The 25,099-nt window shown below is 43.4% G+C and overlaps 1 protein-coding gene across 2 annotated transcripts in view; it reads left to right on the top strand.

Annotated features, from left to right (window-relative positions):
- EFHC2 (EF-hand domain containing 2) overlaps positions 1-25,099 on the top strand; it is a 184,442-nt gene that overhangs the window by 88,463 nt on the left and 70,880 nt on the right. For both annotated transcript variants that reach the window (XM_032842473.1, XM_032842472.1), the window contains 6 exons: positions 2,092-2,205; positions 2,579-2,717; positions 9,178-9,343; positions 17,162-17,304; positions 19,939-20,135; positions 23,367-23,497. In XM_032842473.1, the coding sequence (XP_032698364.1) occupies positions 2,092-2,205; positions 2,579-2,717; positions 9,178-9,343; positions 17,162-17,304; positions 19,939-20,135; positions 23,367-23,497 (890 nt within the window). The remainder of the gene's footprint in view (positions 1-2,091; positions 2,206-2,578; positions 2,718-9,177; positions 9,344-17,161; positions 17,305-19,938; positions 20,136-23,366; positions 23,498-25,099) is intronic.

Here is a 25,099-nt window from a genome sequence, read left to right as displayed (position 1 = left end):
CACTTAAAAGCTGTCTGACCTTCAGGAAGTCACGTCACTTCTCTGAGTGTATTTCCCTATCTCTAAAATGCTGGTAACAAAGCTTCCCTCTGGAAGTAACTGTAAAAGGATAGTATAGTAAAAGACACCCACTAAGAGCCTAAAAACACTATAAGGACACATAAAAACATAAAATCCTTTTCACAGTTCTGTGTTATGTTTCATTTGTTATTTGGATAAAATACTTTTTTAAAAATATTTTTAAAATTTATTTATTTGAGAGAGATAGTGAGAGTGAGAGAGCGCATGTGCAAGTATGTGCTTGGGAGCGGGAAGGGCAGAGGGAGAGGGAGAAACAGACTCCCCGCTGAGCTGGGAGCTTAAGGCCAGGCTCAGTCCTACGATCCAGAGATCATGACGGGAGCTGAAGGCAGATGCTTAACCGACTGAGCCACCCAGGCGTTCCTGGTTAAAATAGTTTTTAACTATTTTAGAATGGCTCTGACTGATATACTAATTATAAAATAATAATGACGCACCTGACATTTGCAGTGTGTCTTGACATCATTTGATTCATTTATTCATTCATTCAGCAAATATTTATCAAGTGTCAACTGTGTGCGGGCTCTGAGGTTACAGTGTGAAAGAAAATGGATTAAGTCCCGATTCGTGGAACTTACGTTCTCACGGGGGAGAGAGAAAATAGCAGTAGGTATTCTCCTGACACTCAAACATCCTTTGAGAAAGCAAGGAATCAGTACTATTATCGCAGTTAGATGACAAAACTGAAGTTTCCAGAAGGTAAATATCTGGCTCCAAGTCCTATAGCTAGTAAGCGGCGAAGACAGAATGTACTCCAGCTGCACTGGTTTTCTGTTACGTGGCTTACTTGCACCCTACAACTCCTAAATTCACACATTTGAACTTGGCATTTTATGTCGCACGTATCAGGGATGATTCAGATTTCTCATCTGTATATGATTTGAGAAACTGATCACTATCAATTTGCATAAGTGAGTTAGGAGATTTCCTGCGGCTCCCGCAACTGCTGGGACCACCCCCAGTGCACGGAACCGAGGAGCATCGAGGGTCGCTTCGGGCCACAGTTTCTGGTAAAGGCTGACTGTGCTCTGTTGTTCTTGTGCCTCGCCACGCTGCCTCTGTCTCACTGCCAGCTAGTGCTTCCCGAGCTCAGGATTGGGCAGGATGCTAAGCTGAGTAAAGACGGCAGGGCACGGTTTCTTCCTCAGGGCATTTTGTAGTTGAGTGCAGAGAAAAGATGTCTGCCAATGAGGCATTTACAGAACCACAAGGGCTGCTTTAATCCTGTGGTAGGTGCTATGGAGGTGTGGACTGGGGACAGGCCAGGAGCATGGGAAGGGTCAGGGGAATAATGGGCCTTGATCAGGGCCTTGAAGGATGGGTGTGGAAGTATAGAGAGAGGTACATGGAGTGTGATGGCCGAGAAGAACTGTGTTAGCGAGAGGATAGCTACATTTCTCTCTGCCCTTCTATTCTAGGTTCTTGCCTGAGACCATGCCCCCCGCCACACCCAGAATAACAGATTAACAGGAGAAAAACCAACAAGCATTTAATTACCTGCATACCTCCTGTAAGGAAAGGAAAATGGAGTAACTCCCTGAAATGGCCAAAGCTACCATCTTAAACATCATCTTCTCTTAAAGATGGAACAAACTGCCAGGGGAGGTGGGAAGAAGGCCAGTTATAGGGGGTCAAGGAGAAAAGCACAGTAAACAAGAGGAAGGTTATGTAGATTTATGTTGTCTTTTCCATTAATCAGAGGTTTTAGAGAGTACGAGTCTTCTTTCTTTTCATGGTACACAGAGGGAGACACTCTTACAAACGGAGATTTCTTTATAGATGTACATTTTTTTTATACAGAAGGATAATTGGTACTCAGCTTTTCCTGTGCCTGCCGTTTCTTAAAAATAACCAGCTCAAAATAATCAGTACACCCAAGAGACATATTTTGGGGTGGCGTGTTCGCGCCCCTTCACATACAATGCGTATTTCCCAGTTGAGCCCCTCACCCTTCCCGGCGCTGTGTTTAGTAGGCCATCCACCACACTTTGTTTGCATTCTCTCTTCTAGTACGGCCCACCTGGAGTCTATCAGCCAGGCCAGATAACAGATCGAACAGTTCTTAATGTGTACAGTGGCTTGGGAGAGAACCGAGTCAAAGGCTACCTGTTGGATAAATACAAGGTAAGGAGCCTCACTTTTTGTTGCTCTTCCCAGTGTGGCTCTCCTGGAACCTGACATGTGCAAGGAGTCACAGATTGTCTTGGGGGATTGACTATGAATGAAGTTAATGACTATATAAATGCACATGCAACACATCGCTGTCTGTCCACGTGGAACATGCTTAAGTGTGTGTATAAGGAGTTTCCAAATGTTAACACCGACCGCTTGTTTTGGCTTGGTTTTTAAAATCTTATTGTAAATAATACAATTGAGGGGTGGGTTTTTGTTTTGTTTTGGTTTGGTTTGGTTTTGCAATTATGTTTCTTTTGGGAACGGATTCCTACCTCTTTGGAGGGTCTGTGGTGCCCACACTTTGTTCCTTTGTTTTTATTAGCTAGGAAAAGTAGATCAAGAGTTTTATAAAGATGATGACCTGTTCATAGGAGCCACCATCAACGTGTGGGGAAGGAAAGTGCTGCTTTGTGACTGTGATGAATTCACGAAGACTTATTATAAGACAAAATATGGAATTGGTAAGCGAAACATATGTCCATTAGAAAATACATTTTAAAACTTGGAATCTTTGTCCCCTACGTAAGATTTTACTTTTGGGTTTGAAAGTCTAAGCTCATAATCGCTACCATTTATGGAGCATTTGCTCTCTGTTGGGCGTTCGTTGGCTTCCTTATTCCTAACAATGATTCTAGGCTCATTACCTCCATTTTTGAGGTAAAGAAACTGAGGCTTGGAAGCGGCTCACTTGTCAGAGGTTGTGCAGTGAGTGAGGGGTGAGCTGAGATTTGAACTTGCCTGCCTGCTGCCAGAGGCTTCGGTTTTCCTTTATAGCCAGCCCCCTGCCTTACTGCAATATGGGGTCAGTGTTTTCTGGTCGAGCAACTGAAATGGGAATCTGAATGCTTTTCTTTTCACTGAATTCTTGCTTACTACAATGGTTATACTGCTTCTTGAGTTTTCTGGGGAATTCTCTTGTGTCAGTTTGCTCTACCTTTGCTGGTGAAGCCTGGCTACGTTTCCAGCTTTCTCTCTTCTTGGGTATCCGTTCTATTCAGATGAGTTCAGTTCAGAATGAAGACATGTGATTTATTAAGAACCTACTGGGCACAGGTTATTGTAGTAGGACTTAGGAGCTACAGAGTTAAAGAGTTTCTTGGGCTGGAAGGAGAGTGGAAACCTATAGCACATTGGATGGTGTTATGAGAATGACAGAAGCAGGCAGAGGATCTGATACGAGAACTGAAAAACAAACCCCTCATTTGTGAAACCTGCCAGCCAGCTCTGCCCCCTTCCTGGGCCCTGTTCCAGGTACCTGCTGGCGCTAGGCTAAGTGGGGGTGGCGGGAGTTGCTGACCTCCCAGGCTGGGATCTGGCTGGGGTAGGAGTGCTTACTCCTGCATGCCTTTCCGAACCTTGGAGTGTTCTTGTGAGCACACTTCCCTGAGGGAGGAGATGGAGGCCAGAAGCAACCACAGCTTTCTAGAAGACAAGGTGCTTTTTCTCTAGAATGAGACGAGCACCTCACAGGTCTCGGTGTTCCATTGTGGAGTATTCCCAGCCTCCTGGGAATCTCTTTCTTTCTTTCTCTTTAAAGATTTTATTTATTTATTTATTTATTTATTTAGAGAGAGCTGGGTAGGGGGCAGATGCAGAGAGGAGGGAGAGAGAATCTCAAGCAGGCTTCACACTCAGTGCAGAGCCCGATGCGGGGTTCAGTCCCAAGACCCTGAGATCAGGACCTGAGCTGAAACCAAGAGTCAGATACTTAAGCAACAGCCACCAGGTGCCCTTCCTCCTGGGAATTCATATCTCATGGGAGAAGGCACGTACCACACACAAAGCATTGGAACAAAAAAGGACATTGAATTTCACTCTTCAGTACATTAAGGGAATTTGTTCCACTGCAGCTGCAATGCCCGACTAGGCAAAATGTGTGGGCCCTGTGGGGCCAAATTGGTGGGGTCTCTCAACATTCTTCCTCGTCTGTGGACACCATTGGGCATATTGGTTTTGGGGACTGTGAGCAAGAGGCATCCAGGATAGTGCATGTGGTGGCTATTGTAGGAAGTGTCTAGTGGCCCATAGGTCTTTGTGTAGGAGAATTTGTTTTTTGTTGTTTTTTTTTTTAAGATTTTATTTATTTATTTGACAGAAATCACAAGTAGGCAGAGAGGCAGGCAGAGAGAGAGAGAGGGGGAAGCAGGCTCCCTGCTGAGCAGAGAGCCCAATGCTGGGCTCAATCCCAGGACCCTGTGATCATGACCAGAGCTGAAGGCAGAGGCTTTAACCCACTGAGCCACCCAGGTGCCCCAGAGATTTGTTTTTTTATAAATGTTGGTGCCTATTTAAAGCCAATAAATCTTCAGTGTTGGCTACTTAAAATTTGAAATATATATATATAAAAGATGAGTTAACCAAAAACACTGACTTCTGTCCCACTGAATGATTATCTTCGTGTAAAGGATGGGGCAAAGTTTCCAAACCATCCTAGGATCCCTTCGACCTGGAGCCCAACATCTGGTTGGTGTTTGTCTGTCAGCTTAATTTTGAGACTCTGAAGGTGGCATTTTGTAAAATGGACATGGTGCTGGTGAGACATGGGACACTGTTAGTTTCTTAACATGTTGGCAGGGAACTTGCCGAGGCAGAATGAATTCACTGGTGTACTCTGTATGGATCTGCTTCAGGTGACCCATGGTCCGTTTCCGTGGAGCCCTAGCGCTTAATTTCTTTCTGCTCACTTCTTTTGTTCACTCTATAGGATTATGTATTATGTAAAAAAAAAAAAAACAGTTTGTGCCTTTAAAGCTAATATAACACGAGCATTATGCGTTTAAACAGAAAATTATGCAAATGCAAAATTATGATGCATTTTATAGTCATGCTGACTTTTTATATTTCTCATAACATATGTTAAAATATCCCATTTAACAGACACTATTATTACACAACATTTCTTGAGTAACAACAGTGTACTTAATGTAAGTAATGACTACAAATTATATCCACGATGCAGCGGGGGCGGGGGTGGGTGGGTTGTGAATCCGTGTTCTCTGATAATCTTTACATTGCCTTTTCTGACTTTTTGGTAAGGTTAAATTAAGATGCTTCATGTTACTTGGATACCGTTACTTCTGACATTTTCATTTGGTTGATAATTCATTCTGCTTCTCCAAATTCGTAAGACCAAATTCTATACACTGTACTTCAGGATTTTGGGAGCTTAGACCTGAACAAGGTCCTGCCCATACCCGAGGTCAGCTTTCCTTCCATGTCAATAACTGTGGTCGGTAGAATGCGTAGTGTCTCTGCTCCGCAGCCCCACAGGAAGGAGCTGGCAAGTGCTTACCACACAACCAGGGACCTCCTAAGAGGAAGCCAGAGGGGACATTGGTAAATGCAGCCTCAGGTGCTTTTTTCCAAGAGCTATTTGTACCCTGGTGTAAAACCCAATTTGCCTCCTAAAAAGAGAAGATTCTTCTGTGCATTTAAGGATTCTAAGGAGAAAGCAATTCCGTCGACTTCTTGCACAAAACACTCCAGTGTGACTACCCCACCAGGCAGCTTGGCCATCCCGCCAGCCCTGGCTCACCTGCTGGGTGGTAGCATGTCGCTCCCTCATTATTTCGTGTGGATGAACACGGACTGGCAGATGGAGGCCTGTTGGACTTTCCTGTAGCATAAAGGTTAGAAAAGGCTCCAGGGGCTCCAGCATGTGTTTCTTTCACTGAAGGAACAGGGACTTGAATGGAAACAGCTCTTACCTAGAATTTCCTGCCTTGGGTTATTTCTTTGCTATAGGAGGACTTGCTGGTCATCCATTCTTAGGAGCTGGGACAACCAACAAGTAAAAGACCAGCCATTCCCCATTGCTCTTGAATATTTCCGAGACTGTACTGACATGAAGGATGAGCACAGTTGTTAAACCATCTTTAATTTTGCAGTATTACTTCTGGACTGTTGATCAACTCTGAACTCCTGGTGCAGGAAGCAGTGGGACATCCAAGATGGGGAATTTAATAGTCATGTGAGCAGATGAGCCATCCCAGGCTACAACAATGTAGTAGACTTTGCTTCTGGTTGCACGATATGACCTTAATGGGTGGAACAGTTTTATCCCTTTGTCTTCCCCTGTGAAGTCCAGTGGATTGAGGAATCGATGGTCCCCAAGGATTTTCTAGCTACAGCTCAAAAGTATGCGATTCACTAATGATTTGACCCAGAAATGAACATCCCATGCAAATTAGTTGACCTGGGTATTGTACAAGCAGAGGGGGATTTGCTTTGATGTTCATGAAGCTCGAGCTTTAGGGTTCTTCCTTTGCAGGAGCCCCAGTTCCAAGGCCGTGGACCTGACTTTGTCTTCATAATTTGGCATTCTTTGTATTGAAGAGCTTCTCCCAAATTATGTAAGCTTCAGGCCTCCCCAAATGTGAGTCCATATGTGGTTACTAGAACATACAAGATGAGCTTTGAGGTGATCGAAGGCTTTTTCCAGCATAGTTTCCAACTGAGAAAATGACATAGAAAATGACTGTAAAGTGTCATTAAGATTCATTTGAGAAACATATCACTTTTCTGCAAATTTGTTGGAATCTAGTTAATCACAGCTGGACATTCAGTATATATGTTTGTGCGAGTCACTTGGAATTAGAGGAATCAGACCATTGGAAAGCCAGATGTGTCCCAGGGTTCAGGAGAGGGCCGTTGAAGAAGATATTTGGGAAGATGCTGTGTACAAAAACGTGTCATTTTTCATGTATCCAACAAATAGTTTTTAATACCTGAAACATGCAGGATGCTAGGATGTTGGAACACCAAAGACATGAAGCATATTCACGGGCAAGTCCCAAGCCTTGTGAAGGTACACAATTACCCAGAGACATGAGCTCTTGGGTCAGAGTATCCAGAAAGACGGACGCGGGACAAAAAGTCAGGCAAGGTGGAGTGGAACCGTCCTTGGCGTTTATACACTAGATGGCACTGTGGGTGCAGAGGAAAGCTCTAACTTGGTTCTTTTGTTACTTAAATCTGTTGCAAAAATTATGTAGTTGAGAAAACAAGGCTGTTATAAAACCTGTAATTTGGGAGGAGGTATAGAATGCATTCTTAATTACTTTGTGATTCAGTATGCATCCTCTTTCGGTTACACTCTTCAGATTAGTACGGAGAGTTGTCCATATGGATGTGTCCCCTGTTAAGAGAAGCGGATCATGCCCCAGTTTTCTAATAATCACACTGAGCTTTCCCTGCCAGCCTCTGGTCCTTTCCCTGAAATGACGGTACCACTCAGTGGCATGTTTGATTTCATGGTTAGCAACAATAGGGTCTACTGCAGTTCCGCCTAATCCCAAGATCTGAACTTTCCTCTTTATCACCCAGATTTTAATTGCCACAAAAATAGCAATAGGAGAGGCTCGCTGTCACTTCTGTACTGGCTGCCTGGCTGCTGGCTCTCAGTGAGCCAGTGAGAAAGCTCTGATGGCGTTCTCTCTGCCAGTGTGTCTTCTGTGAACGGTTTCTGTTAGGATAGAACAGTACTCTTTTGGGGATCATGCTTGAGGGGATTTCACACAAAGCTGAGGAATAAGGAAGTCTAAGGAAATGTGAAAGTTGAAAATGTCTTCAAATCAAAGTTAGAAATAGCTGCAGACCCTTAGCCTTTTGATCCATCTGTTTAAAAAAAAAAATCCCTCAATTTTAAGAGTTAGGTTGCGTTGAATGACAAATTGATGCACATTTTCAGCGATAGAGGTGTGCTCTAAATCTGTACTCTTGCCTCTGCTAGGACTTTGACAGTGGAAAAGGAAATCATTGCTTATATGGAACTACTCTGAGTCCCAAATGGCACTACCTCTGGGATATGAGAGCTTGGGGAAGGAGTAGAAGTTAGATTGCATGAGTTGTTTTCTTGTTGTGTTTTGCTTTCGGAAAGATCCTGGCATTTTCTTTGCCGTTTGTGGTGGGACAAATACAAGTAAGTGACTTGGAGCTCTCAGTTCAACCGTCTCTTCCCTCTGGAGAGCACACTTGCTTCTCAGACATTCTACAGCTTCACAAATGAGGGCCTGAAAGCTGCCAGGGTGTTACAGATATGTCCAAAGCTCTCTGTCCATCTCTCCTTCCTCACAGATAAAAAGTACAGAAAGAAAATCAGTGGTATTTCCATGTAACACCCCCTGTGAGCGAGTAAGCAGGGGTTAGCTTTAAAGTTTTGTGTATTTGTTTGTTTTCAGTTTTATTTATGTGTGTGTTTTTGTTTTTTGTTTTGTTTTATTTTATTTTGTTTTTGTTTTTGCTTCATCACATTTTAGTCTTTTCTTGGTAGAAAAGACTTGGTAGTCTTTTCATTGTAGTCTTCTTGGGCAGTCACAAGCGCAACCCGGAGCGGTGGCTGGTGAGCAGTTTTGGTTTTGTTTTGTCACTAGATGGGGAAGTGCCATGGCCTGGGGTTGAGTTGGAGGAAAGAGAGAGGCCTTAAAAAGTTGGATGCAGGAGGAAAGGACAGCGCATGGGGAAGGTAGAGGCAAAACAGGAGTTAGTCCTGTTTGGAAAGGAATTTGAAGAGTGAGTGTTGACTGGGCAGGAGGGGCCTAAGCTGCAGGTTAAAACAGGGGATGGGTGGCAAAAAGTTCCAAGTTTGAATTTTCATATCACTGGAACAATCAGGGAAGAATGAAAAATAGTCAGACATGGGGGTGTGATGACAAAAATAAATGTTTACTTATTCGACATAGACAGTTTCTTTTTTTTTTCTTTCTTTCGAACCAATGGCGATTATTGAGTGAGTTCTGTGGTTTTTGTAAACACAAATGAAACCTACCCTCCCAGGATTTTGCTGTGTTTTGTTTGAAAGAGTTTAAAATAGTCCACAAAGATCTCCATGTCCATCTTGAAAACATAACAAACCTTTCAAAACAGCCACAATCAGGGCAAAAAAAAAATATTGATGTTTCGTTCGCCTTTGTTTTGTTATAGAGAACTTCACCTCGATTCTGTGCAAGGCTCCACCTCCTCCAAAAATAGAAAGGAAATTTCCACCTTATACTGGCTTTGGTTCTGAAGAGGATTCTCTCCGCTCCTGCATAGGCCTCAGGCCCACACCTCATCAGAAGAACTTCAGGAAGTTCGTGGCAAAAGACAGGTGCTTGAGGGAACCATGACTTCAGTCTGATCTTTCCCAAATGTGTTCAGGGTTTATACCATAGTCCTCAGGGCGGAACATAAGACACTCAGCTCATGTAATTAAGAGTTCAGGAACATCACATTATAGCTTTTTAATGACACTGATTAACATGCAAGTATTAAGAGGTTCTTCGTTGAGTGGTTATTTTATTTTTTCCCAGTTTTATTGAAGTATACTTGACATATAATATTGTATAATTTTTAAAAAAGATTTTATTTATTTATCAGAGAGAGAGAGTGTGCACACAAGCAGGGGGAGGGGCAGGCAGGGGGGAGACACAGGCTTCCTGCTGAGCAAGGAACCCGATGTGGGACTCATTCCCAGGACCCTGGGGTTATGACCTGAGCCAAAGGCAGACGCTTAACCGACTGAGCCACCCAGGCGCCCCAACATTATATAATTTAAAGGTGTGCAACATAATGATTGGATACATATACATTTTGTAAAAATGACGACCACTGGAAGATTAGTTCATGTAAGTCATCTCCCATAGTTACATTTTTTTTTTTTTCTTCTGTGATGAGAACTTTTAAGATCTGGTCCCTCAGTAACTTTTCAATATACAATAGAGTATTGTTAACTACATACACCCTGTTGTACATTATTACATCCCTAGGACTTACTGATCTTATGACTGGAATTTTGTACCTTTTGATCCCCTCTACCCGTTTTACCCACCCTCAACCCCCCGAGCTCTGGCAACCACCAATCTGATCTGTTTCTGTGTGTTTGGTTTTTTGAGATTCCACACGTAAGTGAGATCATACAGTATTTGTCTTTCTCTGACTTATTTCACTGAGCATAATGCCCTCGAGGTCCATCCATGTTGTTGCAAATGGCGGGATTTCCTCCTTTTGTATAGTTGGATAATATTCCAGTGTGTGTACATACACCTGTACCCATCCGCCTGTCACTGGACACTTAGGTTGCTTCTATGTCTTGGCTGTTGTGCATAACGCAGTAAACCCGAGGGTGTGGGTATTCTTTCAAGTTAGTGATTTAATTTTCTCTGAATATATATCCAGAAGTGGAATGGCTGGATCATATGGTGGTTTTAATTTTTTGAGGAACCTCCATACCGTTTCCCAGAGTGGCTGCCTCCACTTCACGTTTCCACCAATAGTGCGTGAAGGTTCCCTTTTCTCTACCACCAAGTGGTTATTTTCTTTTATTATTTTTTATTTTTATTTTCTGAAACTAGAGAACACTCCATGAATTTGCTTGTTATCCTAATGACGCAGCAGACACACTCATCTCTGTATTGTTCCAACTTTAGTATAAGTGCTGCTGAAGTGTGCACTTGAGTGATTATTTTAACGAGTCAGCTAGAAGCCCCTAAAGTTATATTACCCCCAATTGATGTTGCCTTTCCTTACATATATCTCCTCAAGATGATCCCTTGGAAGTGGTATAGAGTAGGGGTCAGCAAAATTTGTCTGGAAGAGTCAGATACTAAATATTTTTGGCTTTGAAGACCATAGGGCCTCTTTTAGAACCATCCAGTTCTGTCACCATAATGTGAAAGCATCTGTAGAGTCCATAAACAAAGGTATGACTGGTTCCAATAAAACTTTGTGTATGGACACTGACATTGGATTTCATATAATTTTTGCATATCACAAAATAATATCTTCTTGATGTTTTCACCCACTGAAAAACATGAAAACCATTCTTAGCTCACAGCCCATGCAAAACCGGGTGGCTGGCCATATTTGATCCACACGCTGTAGTTTGCCTACCCTTGGTCTCAAGGCTTTAGTGACTCTGAAGTATTTTTCAGACTTTTATTTGACGACTGATGTTGTTTTCCTTTGAGAAGTTTGGCTGAGTTTAGTAACCGTAGATTGCTCCCATGGCCAAATATAATTTCAAAATATGGACTTTCAAAACTTTTCCTAATATATACAAGGAAAAATCTCCCACTCCATCATGTGTGTAGAATGTGGGCACTGCCCATGGCCACTTTTTTACTTCTTCAGGGAGATGAGGCCCGCGAGAAAGAAGTTGGGGGAAAAATGGCGGGAAAATGTTGCAGATTTTTGAATAGGATGTGGGCTAACCATTGAAGTCCTGCATGAGGGGAGTAGTGAGTCCGGAGAACCGGTAGAGGAAAATGATAAAGGAACATGTAGTAAGACCAGGAGAAGGAGATGAAAAAGATAGCATCCTGAATTTGATATAAAATTTGATGGGATCAGATGCAATCGTAGAACCATTTTGACATAGAGAAAATAATCGTTTTGCCGTGCTTGTAAAAATGACAAAAATACATGAAGAATTGTATAGAATGTCAAAAAGGTTGTCTTCCCCATGACATGCAAAGTTGCCTTTGCCAACTTTAAAGAAATAATCTTTGGGGCACCTGGCTGGCTCAGCCGGTGGAGCCTGTGACTCTTGATCTCAGGGTTGTAGGTTTGAGTTCCATGCTGGGTGTAGAGATAACGTAAAAATAAAATCTTTTTTTAAAAAGCCAATCCTTTATTTTGAAGTACTTTAGGGTTCTGGTTTTTTTTTTTGTTTTGTTTTGTTTTGTTTTTTTTAAGTGCTAGAATAGATGCTACTCAAAGTGTGGTCCCCACACTGGTTAGAAACACTAATTCTTGTGCCTCATCCTAGACCTACTAAGGCAGAAACTCTGGGGGGTGGTAGGACTCCTTACTGTGTTTTAACCAGCCTTCCAGGGGGTTCTGATATGCACCAGACTTTGAGAACCACTGCTTTCAATCACATCAGGGGGATACCTACTCATACGCCATCCTCCTTATGGATAACAGAGTTTACCGTGAGGTTTCAGGGCAGGACTTCTGATGGATACTTTTCACTAACTGCTGTTTTTTAGGGCAGCCACCCGAAGGAGGCGGGCAAGAAGAATGTCCCTATTGTAAAAGGAGAGGGAATTTTTCTTATAAGTAAACAAGATGAAATATGATCTAGGGTGTTGCTTCTGGAACCCAGGGGGAAAACAGCTCCTTGTGGGTAGCTGCCTTAGTCTCTCTCTTTCTGTCTACACCGCATCGACTTGCCCACAGAGCATGGACCGTAGACAGCATTCCACGTTCTCGTCCTGCTGTCAGGACTGGACGACGGTGGCACAGGCACAAATGTGTCTAATTTTGTTTCTTTCTGTCCACTGCTGACTCTGAGCCAGGAATATACTTCCTTCAAGCTCCTCCCACACAGTGACCTTGTTTCCATAGTAACTGGCACATTCAGCTGGAGACTTACACATGAGTTTGAATAACTCAAGGTTTTAAAACTGTGAGAACCTAGGGAAGACGGTCCCACAAAGCATGTAAAAGACAGTTTCTTTATGCAAATAAAATGGGAATTGAGATGTGTAGTTGTGTGTGACGTGTGTCGATTATATGTATGTTGCTGTTAGAAATCTCCTGGGTGCTAATCATTGTATGAGGTTACTGGTGATCTACTTTGATTCTCTGGAGGAGGAAATAGTTCCAAATTAGAGCATATGAGGTTTTTGATGGAATGAAGGCCTTTATTTTCTGGGTAAAAATTCACTGTGGTGGCCTGCTGGGCAGATTGTCTAGTCTGATTTGGGAGAACCAGAATAGTATCTTTCTCCCTGCACTGGTGGAATTAGTTACTTTGTTCTCTGTGTGCCCACAGTACTCTGCTGGTCATACCTCTTGTAGTTGTAATAATAATAATAATAATAATATTACTACTGCTGATAAGCAATTTGCGATTATGGTATGCTAAGTACTTTATAATACTTGATCTCATGTATTCCTCAAAACAACCCCATGAAATAAGTAACATCATCGTACCCATTCTTCACACGAGGGAACTGAGGGTCAGAGATTTTATGCCATTTGCCCAGGCTCTCCCAGCTCATTTGTAGTTGAGCTGGGATTTGAAACCAGAGAAGTCTAACTCCTGGAGTTGACCTTTCTTTCCCCAGAGCCTGTACGATTCGCGGTGTGTGGCAATTACTTGTTCGTGGAATCGTGGTGTCCCCCTAGATCAAGAGGTCCTTCAGGGCAGGGACTGGCTTTACTGCTTCCCTCAGAGTGAGAACAGCACTGGCTGCATGCTTGGGGCTCGTTAAAATATTTTGTCCCAGAAGGGAAGGAAGTTATTTTCTCATCATTAAGACTTCATGTCTCTTCCAACCCCGAGAGTATAGCTCCCGCTGTTTTTGAGGTTTTCAGTGGGTATGTAGCCCTGAGCGATCCATTCATTGTCCTGGTCCGTAAACACAGGGCACCTTCCTGTGTGCCAAGCCCTGATCTACAGGCTTGGGATTTGTCATTGAACAGAACAGACATGCACCCCTACTCTCCTAGAACTTACAGTCTAGCTGGGGGAGGCAGACAGCGCACACCACGGCTAACAGAGAAGGGCATTCTATAAGTACGGAGAAGGTGTTAAGTACCATGGACGAAGTCAAGCAGGTAATAAGTTGCTATGAGAAGAATAAAGAGGAACTGGCAGGTTGAGGCTGAGGCGTACCCCTGGTTTCATTTTTAAAAAGAGCATGGTCTGGATGGGCTTTACAAAAGGGAAGAAATATGTTCTGGGCTGAAGGACCAGTTGGTGTAAGGGCCCTCCCTGAGCAAGGAGCAGGTTGACATAGATAGAAGATGAGGGTAGAGGGCAGAGAAGACAGAAGAGGTAATAGGGGCTCAGATGCCATAGGGCCTTGCAGATCATTGTAAGGGTTCTTTTGACTTTGAGTGATAAGAGGACTCCTTGGAAAATCAGAGCAGGGGGAGTGACTTGATCTGATTTGCATATTAAAGCAATCACTCCAGTGGCCCTGTTGTCAGTAGACAGCCGAAGGGCAATGGTGGCAGCAAGCGCTATTCCAGAGTCTGCCACAGCCATCCAAGAGAAAAGTTACGATGGCTCTGATCCTGGTGGGTGCCATGGAAATGATGAGATGTAGCAGATTCTGGAACTGTTTTTGAAGTTTGAGCTAACAGGATTCCGTGACAGATTTGGACATGAGGTCTGAAACCAGAGAGGCATTAAGAATGACTCCCAAGGTTTCAGTCTGAGCAAGTGGAAGGATAGAATTGCTGTCTACCAAGATGGGAAAGACTGTAGGTAGAACAGGTTTGGAGCAAGCACAGAACTTCAGTTTGGGCACAAGTGAAGTGTGAGATGTCTCCTAAATACAAAATATAAGAGATATATATATATATATATAACAAATAGATGTATTTATATGTACCTAGGGTTTGGGAGAAAGGTCTAAGTTAAAGATAGAAGTTTGGAAGTCATTGGCATGTAGATGGTAGTTAAAGATTTGATACTAGAAGAAATCACCAAGGAAGTGAATATACACTGAGAAGTGGATGACCAAGTAATTCCTTATAGGATACCGCCTTTCTAATACAGCAAGGACAATAATCTGCGTCTACATAGACCTGTGTTGTTCAAGGGTCACCTGTATGTTCTGCGTGGTCATGGCAGCTAGCTGCAGGTGGGTGTGTCTGAACCTATCCATGGCCCAGAAGGGCAGATGGAGCAATGTAGGTGGTATAACAGGAAGCAAAGAAAATGCTGGTTTTTTAAGGGTGAGGGAGTATTGTGATAAAAAGTTTAGAGAATGTTGATAATTAGCTTATTAGTCAAGGAAATAGCTGAAGATAACTCACAGTGTTTTCCAAAGTGTGCTCTGGGGGCCACTTCATCAGAACCTCCTGGGGAGCTTATTAAAAATGCAGGTTTCTGGAGATACAAGCTAACTACTGAATTCATATCCCTGGGGGTAGTACTCTGGATTCTGTATATTTAACAAGTTCCCCAGGTGACTTTTAAACACAACAAACTTTGTGAACTGCTGCTCTAAAGATTTTTGTTTGAGTAAATTATATTCCTGACTGACGAGCTCTCCAGAACACAAGACTTAGGTGAAAAAAAAATGGCATTTTGAAAGTGAAAAACCCACACTTAACATACACACTTCTAAATGCACTTAAGTTCTAAGAAGCTAAATTTACAGTTTGGCCTGATGTTAAACCTCCTTCCGGTTGTTTCAGGGATACTTCCTGTATCTGTGAAAGTAAATGGCTCCCCCAAATCTGTTTGTTGCTTATAAATCCAGTTATGTACCAGAGAAGATGGTTGACAAGGTGTAGCTCCCCCCATGCTCTCTGAGGTCTGTCTGAAGCCAGGGAAACCAGGAACTAAGAAGAGAGAGCTGTGGAACCCTGGCTGTTTTGCCCCAGGGTTCCTGGAGGCAAACCTCTGAACTGCTGCTTTCCACCTCAATGGAGGCCTTACGTCAATGTAGCTGAGAATCTTGGCGCCATGCTTTTCCAGCCCTGCTTCCTTGGACATTCAGAGAAAGGGGCAGAGAAAAGCAAATATGAAATATGGGTTCTGTTTTGTTCTATTTTGTTGTTTTGTTGTTGTATTTTCATTCTCTGTGACCACTGGGAAGGAATGATCTTTGGCATAGGAGAATCTGAAAGCGAGGGCCTCCCAGCTTTGAGTTGTGACAGGAAATTGATGAAGTTCATCGTTTATTTTACTTTGTGCCTCCCTGAGGTAATGATTTTGGTTACCAAAGACTTCCCCATGGGTTTAGTATTTTACAAAGGCCACCTTACACTAGCTGATTTCCGCAGATGTGCTTCCACTCATGGACCATAAATTAATGTCTTCAATGACCAGGCAGTCAACTTGGGAACTTTTGATTCTAGAATTTGATCCCATCTTCAATAGTCACTAGACTATTTTATTCATGTATAGAATTCTGAGTGCAAATTTTAATCTATCTGGATCTTTTCATGACCTTCTACCAACATTTATTGAGTACTTACAATGTAAAAAGTATTGTATTAGCCAGTGGCTAATAAGGCACAGTCCTTGCCCTGGGGAAACAGACCTGTAATAGCCACTCACAATATGAGTGATAAGTGCTATATTTAATCTAGCATTATTTATTCTAGCATTTGCAAGGGAAGAGGTAATTTTTTTCTTGAAGGGAGTTGGAGGGATGCTGGGGAGCTGGGGGAGTGGCTCAGGGAGGAGAGGATGTGGGGCTGGAAGGAAGCAAGGAAATGAGCCTGAGAACGTGGGAGGTGGCCACAGGGTCATTTCTCCAGGCACTGACAGGACACACCCTCTTGCTGCTGGACCAGCGAAGGCCAGGTGCTGTCCTTCCTGTTGACATGATTGTTGTGGCCGCTGACCAGCCTCGTGAGTGGGAAACAGCTGTTCAAAGCAGCTGGTTTGAGGAGTGTGTTTATGACATTTGTTTTGGGTACATTTTCCCAGTGGGTTACCCTGGACATCTAAAGAATAAGAGAGATTTTAATAAACTGAGAGAATTTCTCTGCATATAGATCTAAAGCCTAAATAATAAGAAAGTGGTTGAACTTTTTCAACTTCAGAGAGTTTATGCTACTCCCTTAACACTGTAGCACACCTGGCAGATGGGGGAGGTGGGTGAAATGGGTGGAGGGGGTCAAAAGGTACAACCTTCCAGTTATAAAATAGAGAAGTCCTGGGATGTAATACATTATGGTGTTTATAGTCAATAATACCGTATCGCATATTTGAAAGTTGCAAACAGAGTAGATCTTTAAAGTTCTCATCACAAGAAATGAAATATATAACTATGTGGGGTGGTAGGTGTTGAGTAGTCTTATTTCAGTGGTCATAGCGAATCATGTTGTACAGGTGAAATTAATATAATATTGTAAATCAGTTATACCTCAAAAAAAATAGCATACCTTTTGCAGGGTTGTTTTTTTTTTAATTCTTTAATAAGGCTGTAACCCTCATTTCTCTTCCATTTAGCTATGGCAACATAAGCAATATACTCCGGTTTTTTGCAAAACTCTTCACACACAAATGTGCGGATGTGGACAGATTGTTTGTTATTTCGTACTTTCTCAGTGATGACACGATTTCAATATTTGAACCTATTGAGAGTAATTCAGGTAAGAGGTATAGCTCTTATAGCAATTTTCTCAGAATAAGAAACTGTCTCCTCATTTTGAAAGTTAGGGAGTGTGGTTTGATTTAATAACCTAGATGACTAAGACAGTGGCTTTCATTTCTTTTCTTTTTTTTAACCACCAAAGTTCATTTTACAAAGCTCTCTTAAATGGGAACCCAGACATATAAAATGATGAAAGAGGAACAGGAAGAGTTTGGTTGGCTCAGGGTTGGGGGACTCTGGACACCTCCTTTTGGAAAGTATTCCCCTTTCCGCTGTGGCCTTTGAGGTTCTTCTGTGGAATCCGGGGGCTTCAGAATCATGGTCTGTCTACCACCAGTTCCATGCAAAGACAGCAAGACAAGAGGAAATCTCTGTTTTTGATAGTACCACTGACAAAATGTTGGCTTAAGTATAAGACGATCCCAGATTTTAAAAAAATTTAATCTTCAAAGACTGTCTCCCTCTGGCTTCTCTGTCTGTCGAGGCTCTTGCCAAGGTTCCAGCAAACAGGCCCACGGAGTGCCTCTCTGCAGTGCACTGATGCTGTGGACATTGCCGGGACGAGCCATTGATTCTGACTTACCGAATTATGGAACTCTATGGCTCTGCTCTTTGTCCCAACACATTGAAAATTTTTATCTGTGCCGAAGGCACATCTGGGAAGAAGAATTAGTAGTGTGTTGGTAAACTGGCTTTCTGAAAAAAATTTAAAAGCCCTGATCTCCAACACTTGTCAGATGTCATGGAGCAGACACCTCAACTATAGTGCATTTCAAGCAACCAACAGTAACAACTGGCTTGCAAAATCCCTAACAATTTAATAGTCAGCCCTTAGGAGTTGCTGTGAGCCACTCTGTGCACCGATGAATAAGGCATAATTTGTATAACTAAGTCAGGCTGCATAGTGATTGGAATAATGGATCAAATCCTAAAATATGAAATCAAATAGGAATAAGTAGAAAGTCATGGTCTTAAAGGTCAAAAAATCCTCTCTGGGGGTGTCTGCTTGGTAGACCATGTGACTCTTGATCTCAGGGTTGTGAGTTCAAGCCCCTTGTTGGGTGTAGAGGCTACAAAAAAAAAATCAACTCTGTACATCTAGAGTGGGGAAGATGATGGCCAAACAGATTGCAGCACTCCTAAAACAGGGTAATAGACATCAACTGCAAGCATCTTAGTAATAATAGCAGCCATGATTACCTACCATTATCCTTAGGAAAAACTCTAAGAGGTTAAGTTTTATGTTAGTCCAGATCCTCCAAGGGGCAAACCACAAGATGGGACTGAATATAAAAGAGATTTACTAGGGAAAATGCCAGCAAGGGAAATTGTGGAAGGAGCCAGAAGAGGCCAGGAGAGCTGTCGGACTTCAGTGCCTGTCTGACTCCTGTGAAGGACAGCAGGAAGGAAGAAAGGAAAGAAAGTCTTAGATTGCAGGGAGATTCTAAGTAAGTTTCAGCTAGGCTGACCAGGAACCCGGGAGCCAAGTCATTAGTTGGAAGAAACTCCATCTTGCAGGAATGGACCTAGCTTGGTATCCCTGTCCTGTCCAGTCATTTGTTGGCAGCAGCCCGTGGGACGCGTGACCTTGGTCCAAACCCAGGGATAGGTTTCAGAGCATAGCCACGGAGTGCTTTGTCGACTACATTCCCCGAGATAGGTGATCTGAAAGGCCCATTTTCATGGCTCCCTACAAATTTTATTCCCATTTTACCAGTGAGAATTCAGAGGGGTTCCAAGAGATTAAATAACTCTTCAAGATCGTCCAGCAAGTGACAGAGCCAGGATGGTCTCCAGCTCTGTTTGGCTACTAAGCCTGTGTCTTTCCGCCACTTCTGATGTTTGAATGTGGCAGGAGTGTGATGAAGCTGACCCCCAAAGCTCGGGTTGTATTCAGATGCCTGAAGGTTTCAGTTAAGTAGCAGTGAGAAGATACTGGAGTTTCATCCTCAGTTCTGCTCGCTGCTTTCCAAGAGCCACAAAACAAAAACAAAAACAAAAAGCCCAAATAAGCCCCAGAAGAGAGCACATGAGATGGTCAGAATTCTGGAAAGTAAGAAATACGTGGCATTGCTAAAAGAAGCAAAGATATTTAGCCTGTAGGGGAAAAAAAAAAAAGTTAGGGGGCTCTCAGAGTTATCTTCAAACAGTTAAGTAAGCTTCTTTCCAGAAGCTGGGCATCCTCCACTTAATCCCCGTGTCGGAATAAATATAAGACATCATCTGGGACAGATAGGTGGAAATAAGCTCAAGTGGGGAATTTTCTACGTGGTACTATTCAAACCGTGCTCTGAAGCAGGGTTATCTTCTTAACGTCCCATTTCTCCGTATGCTGCTGGGCATACAGCAGGCACTTACTAAGTGTTTATTTAGGTGTTTGGATTGGGAAGGAAGTAGAGAGAGGAAAGAAAAGGCTGGAATGCCGTATCTCTTTTTTTCTTTACACATTCACCTAGGGAATCTGTTGTCCTGCTAGTGCCTCATTCTCCCTTCAGGTCTGAGAAGAATAGGCAGTGTGAGCTCACAAGCTAAGCTGTACGGTCTGTGTTTGAGCAGGAAGGAACTCTAAAGGCAAGTTGTATGGTTCTTTGAAGAACAAAGGGTACTCATTAAGTTTTCTCTTTTTCTATAGGGATTACTGGTGGGAAGTTCTTGAAAAGAACTCGTGTTAAGAAGCCTGGGCAAGAGGTCTTTAAAAGTGAACTATCAGAATATATCAAGGCCGAGGAACTGTATATCGGAGCCAAAGTGAACGTGAATGGCTACCTGTTTCTTTTGCTCAATGCTGACAAGTACACCTTAAACTACATGGAAGCGAACTCAGATAAGGTGAGCTGCCTGTGGCACTCTCCACTTGCCCCTCAGTGCTCTGCAGTCTGTGTTTTTCTTTCTCTAGGCCTTTTCTTCTTCCTACCGGCCTTACATTGTGCATTCACACACGTGGCCATGAATAATGGATCTGCGCTACTTGGCCACAGGTCCCGATCTCTTCTGTTTACACGCTGAGCCCTCTGGTGCCCAGCGGCACGGATGCTGGGCACAGGCAGGAGGCAGGCCCAGGGCTGAATCAAGTTTCCTGGCTTTTCTGCTGACGCTGACAATGCTTTCATAAAGAGATTCAGCGGCTATAGGAAAGGAAGAAAATCCGGTGCCACACACTGCGCAGTCCCCGTTAATTGGCACAGGCCTACGCGGACGGCCAAGGACAGAACAAACAGAAGCCCCAAGGGAACCCGGTAGTTGCTGGGGTTGCAGCTTTCCAGAACAGGAGCTACCTGAGGCCTAAATAAGAATTCAAGGACAAATTGGCAACAGTGAGCAGGGAGTTTTTTTCGTTTGAAACAAAATGGCAGCTGGGTCCTGTCACTAAAAGTACTAGTATGGCAGTGCCGTTCTGGGAAAATAACAGTTGATGAATTCTTGATTTTGAGTGTGGATTGGTTTGGTGTGCAAACGTGTATATTTGAGGGACATTGCCTAATATTGAAAAATCTACCTAGAAACCATCTATTTCATTTTTTTAAAGATTTTGTTTGTTTACTTGAGAGAGAGAGAGAGCACACGGGAGCACACAGAGGGAGAGGGAACACAGAGGCAGAGGGAGAAGCAGACTCCCCGCTGAGCAGAGAGCCCGACTTGGGGCTCCATCCCAGGAATCCGGGATCGTGACCGGAGCTGAAGACAGACGCTTAACTGATGGAACGACCCAGGTGCCCCTAGAAACAATTTGTTTTAGAAGTCTGCCTGTAAGGGGCTACCTTGGTGGCTCAGTCAGTTGAGTGTCTGCCCTTGGCTAGGGTCATGAGCCCAGGGTCCTGGGATGGAATGCTGGGTCAGGCTTCCTGCTCAGCAGGGAGTCTGCTTCTCCCTCTCCTTCTGCCCCTCCCCCTGTTCATTATCTCTCTCTCTCAGATAAATTTTTGGAAATCTAAAAAAAGTCTACCTGTAAATAATGTTTATGTGTCAATTATATCTGTATTTTTTTCTATATTTCTATACAAAGTACCAATTCTCTTTCATTTATATATAAAACGCTCAGGGGTAAGTTGCTAAGATCAGTCTCTCTGTATATATCCCATCACCCTTTTCTGTCTGGGGGCTCTGAGCAGCAGGTGCCAAGGCTGTATTCAATGAGCAAGGGACATCCCAGGGAATGTATATGAAGGATAAGTGAGAAAGGAGCAGGAGCAGGTGGGGAGCCTGAGATGTAGGTCTGAACCCCCGACAAAGGAGAAGGAAAGGAGGAGGTTGGGGCGCGAAAGGCCTCAGGACACAGTGCAGCTCTGAGAAAACGTCGGCCAGGCTGCCGGGGAACCCGAGAACAAAGTGGCCCAGCTCCTACTGCTGCCTGACATGGGACATCTATAGGTGGTGCCCCTGATGCAGTCACCGGGAGAAAACAGCCCGGGCAGAGTGTGGCCAGAAGGTCCGGTGGGTGGGGGCTGTCAGCTCTTCTCTGCGTTCCCTCTGGACCGCATTTCTGGAGACAGCAGGCTCAGCTGGGAAACATGGCTCCACACTTCCTGGCTGAGAGGCCTTCGACATGTATTCTCCCTGAGCTCCACTTGCCTCATCTTTACGCACTGACTCTTTCAGAGAGTTACCATGCAGAGGAAATGCCATCATGCGTGTGACATGCTTCACTCTGTGAGGCCCATAGCAAGTGCAGTCAGGGTACAATTTACAATAGCTACTGTGAATGAGGACTCAGTTTTCAAACACAGGGTGAACCTATATGTTAACATACATATGTATATATAATGTGCATGTATGTATTTTATACATATATATAACATGCACATATTATATATAGGTATATATGTGTTCTAGATACATAGTTTTATATACATATTGTTTGTACATATATTATATACATATATTAACATAGCTTGAGTGTGTGGATATATGTATATATACATATATATCTGTAAGATATAAAGGGCTTTTCTCCTTTCAGAAAGGTAAAAGCAGGGTAGGACATTATCTGGTTTCAGCATCCCAAGTGAAAGCTGCATTATTTTAAAACTACCCTTAACAAGGACTTTCGAACCAGAGAAAGATTACTATACTCTTTGTTTTTTGTTAGTTTGTTTTTTGTTTTTTTTGGTTTTTTTTTTTGTTTTGTTTTGTTTTTTAAGCAGGACCTACGCCCTGCACTGGGCATGGAGCCTGACATGGGGCTCGATCTCACAACTCTGAGATCATGACCTGAGCCAAAATCAAGAGTTGGCCACTTAACTGACTGAGCCACCCAGGCGCCCCAAGATTAATATGTTCCTTAATATCTTTGCAAAAGACCTAATAGATCGAATCATGGAAGTAGATGAAAGGCAGTGCAGAAGGTGGGGAGGAAGGGGGGCTGCGATAGGTCACAAACCCCGTGGTGGAAAAAAGAGACCTTTATACTAAATTAACATCAGTGTTTTGAATCTTCTTATTCAGTCTTCTCTCTCTCTCTCTTTTTTTTTTTTTTTTGACACTTAGCTGTAATTATTTAGAAGCTATGCTTTACTGGATTGAGTAAGAGGTATTTTTAGAGTCAAAAACCTAATCACAGGGTAGGAGACGACACCTGGGGCCTGCCAGAGAATGAATGTCAGGGGGTTGCCGTGCTTGTGGATCTGCGACACCCGGCCATGCATTGTCTGACGGCCGCTAGTCCCAGGGGGCCCACTCATAAGATCCAGAGAAAATGGGGGTCCACTTTTATCCAATTGTGAGTCACTAATCGCTCCATTAGGATCTCCCAACCCATTGGGCCAACATCCAAGGGTTCAGGGGAGAAGGCTGAGGGATTGTTTTCTGATTTCTGTGGCTTGCTGTCCCTTAAGCTCATTTCTCTCCGATCTAGGCCTATGCTGATGTCACTCGTTGTCCTAAAACTGCAACTGAAGAGATTTAATTCTAGTTGTTTCTTCTCTGTGGTGGTCTCTGTGGAAAGCCATGCCCAGCTACCTTCAGGTTCAGAGCGTGAAGTCTGTTTTCCGGCCATCGGAAAGATTGGGCTCCCTATGGCTCAGGCATGTTTTAATATCCTTCCTTTCCTTCCCCCTGCTTCAGTTTCCCATGAGCAGCATTGAACTTATCCTACAAAAGCTGAAAGAAGAAGAATCAAAATCCAGAGAGCTCAAGCAGGTTCTTTCAGCTGCTGACTCTAGGCTCACGAAGATGGTGGATTATAATACATTCAGGTAAGCCAGATGGTGTCAGCAATAATCTGTTTTCCCTTCAAGATTGCCCAAAGAGCAAAAAAACAGTTTCTTCCCTGGTGCTGCCTAACTAATTTACTACACGCTTTTTATTAGGACTTGACACGTCTTTGTGTTCGTACTATTTTGTGATCAAGTTTGGCCCATTTCTAGTAAAGTTTGTGCATTTGCATATAAAAGAAGCTTATAGGCAAGAACAGAGAGACAAAAAAGCACAGAAAGTCAGTTCTGTCCTCTTCTGAATCCTGGTATTGAAGGCTCGAGGGAATGCCCGGAAGAGTGCTTGGTGGTGAGACTGGGAGGAAAAAATGCAGCTAAGGGCCCCCCCTATGAAATCTGGGGAAAAAAGGAGAGACAGCTCCCTAGGAATGTGATCCAGTTGGAAAAGACAGTGGAAACTTTCCTGATTATCAGCGGAGAGGCGATTGGTATGCATGTGTGTGTAGGTGAGTTCACACATATCGGTGTGTTTTGAAAAACATAAAAAGACAAATCGAGGGGAAAATAGATGACAGTCGTTAGAACTATATTAAGAAATCATGAGCAATGAAGGTTTTCTCTAAGGTAGAGCTGAATTCTGGGATTGTCCAGTGGCTGACCTGGGCAGATTGCCAAACAGTGGAAACACAGGGAAATTCAAATTCAGGATCTAGTACAATTGTGAAACTTCTTAGCCTGAAAACAAAGTGAATAGCGCGTTCAGGAGGATGAAAATTAAATCATGGATGGGAGAACAAAGGGGACTTTCTCTTTACTGAGAATTCTGACTCCTGAAAACAGTAGTGGCCAAAAGCTATATAAGAAACTTGGGGCAGTCGAGATACGGGCTGACCAGTGAGGAAGTGAGTCCAGGAGGGGGTGGAGGGTGTGTAGGAGGGGATATTTTCAGCTTTGTATCTGGAGTTGCCTATTCCATCAATTTCTGGTGATCTGAGGCCACCACCATCAGGTCCAAAGTGTCCCCCAAACTCATTTGTCGTCTTAAAGCTGTTTTGTGTCTCCAGAATGTTCTTTTGAGAGAAACAGTCAGGACATATTTTTATTGTTTAGAATTGCCAACCTTCTGGGATCAATAAGAATTTATAGCTCTTTGTTTTTGTTCATAGTTATACGCATGTTTGTGGCCTTTTGGAAAATAAAGGGAGAAGGAGGAAGGAGCAAAGACCTTTGCCCAGGCTGGGGACTAATGGAAAGCCATTAGGAGGAAGCAGATTTCCATCAGAAACGAGGGAGTGGTTTTACTTTTGTTATTTTGTGTCCTTTTACAAAAGCATCCATTCTCCCAACACTCTTGCAAAGTCTGTTGGAAACACTTGAGGGAGTTTATGGGACTTTTTGGGAGGCACTTAGGCCCCGGGCAGGAGATCCAAGGAGGAAAAGTTGCGCTGCAGATGGAGGCCCGACCCTAACCGTGGGTGGAGGAAAGGCCCGCCAGGCCGTGTGACAGAGGATGGCCTCGAGGCACGGCGTGCTTGGAACCAACCAGCTCCTCTCCCCACACCCACACCCCCATCTTGAGGCCCTCTCCTGGCCAGGAATTCCTTAGGATGGAAACCAGATCAGGTCATGCCCAGCCCGCAGAAC

Source organism: Lontra canadensis, unplaced genomic scaffold, assembly GCF_010015895.1.
Source record: "Lontra canadensis isolate GAN:19392208 unplaced genomic scaffold, GSC_riverotter_1.0 scaffold131, whole genome shotgun sequence".
In the NCBI taxonomy this organism is placed as follows: Eukaryota; Metazoa; Chordata; class Mammalia; order Carnivora; family Mustelidae; genus Lontra; species Lontra canadensis.
The sequence above is the reverse complement of the archived record's forward strand: the minus strand, read 5'-3'. Positions and strand labels throughout refer to the sequence as shown.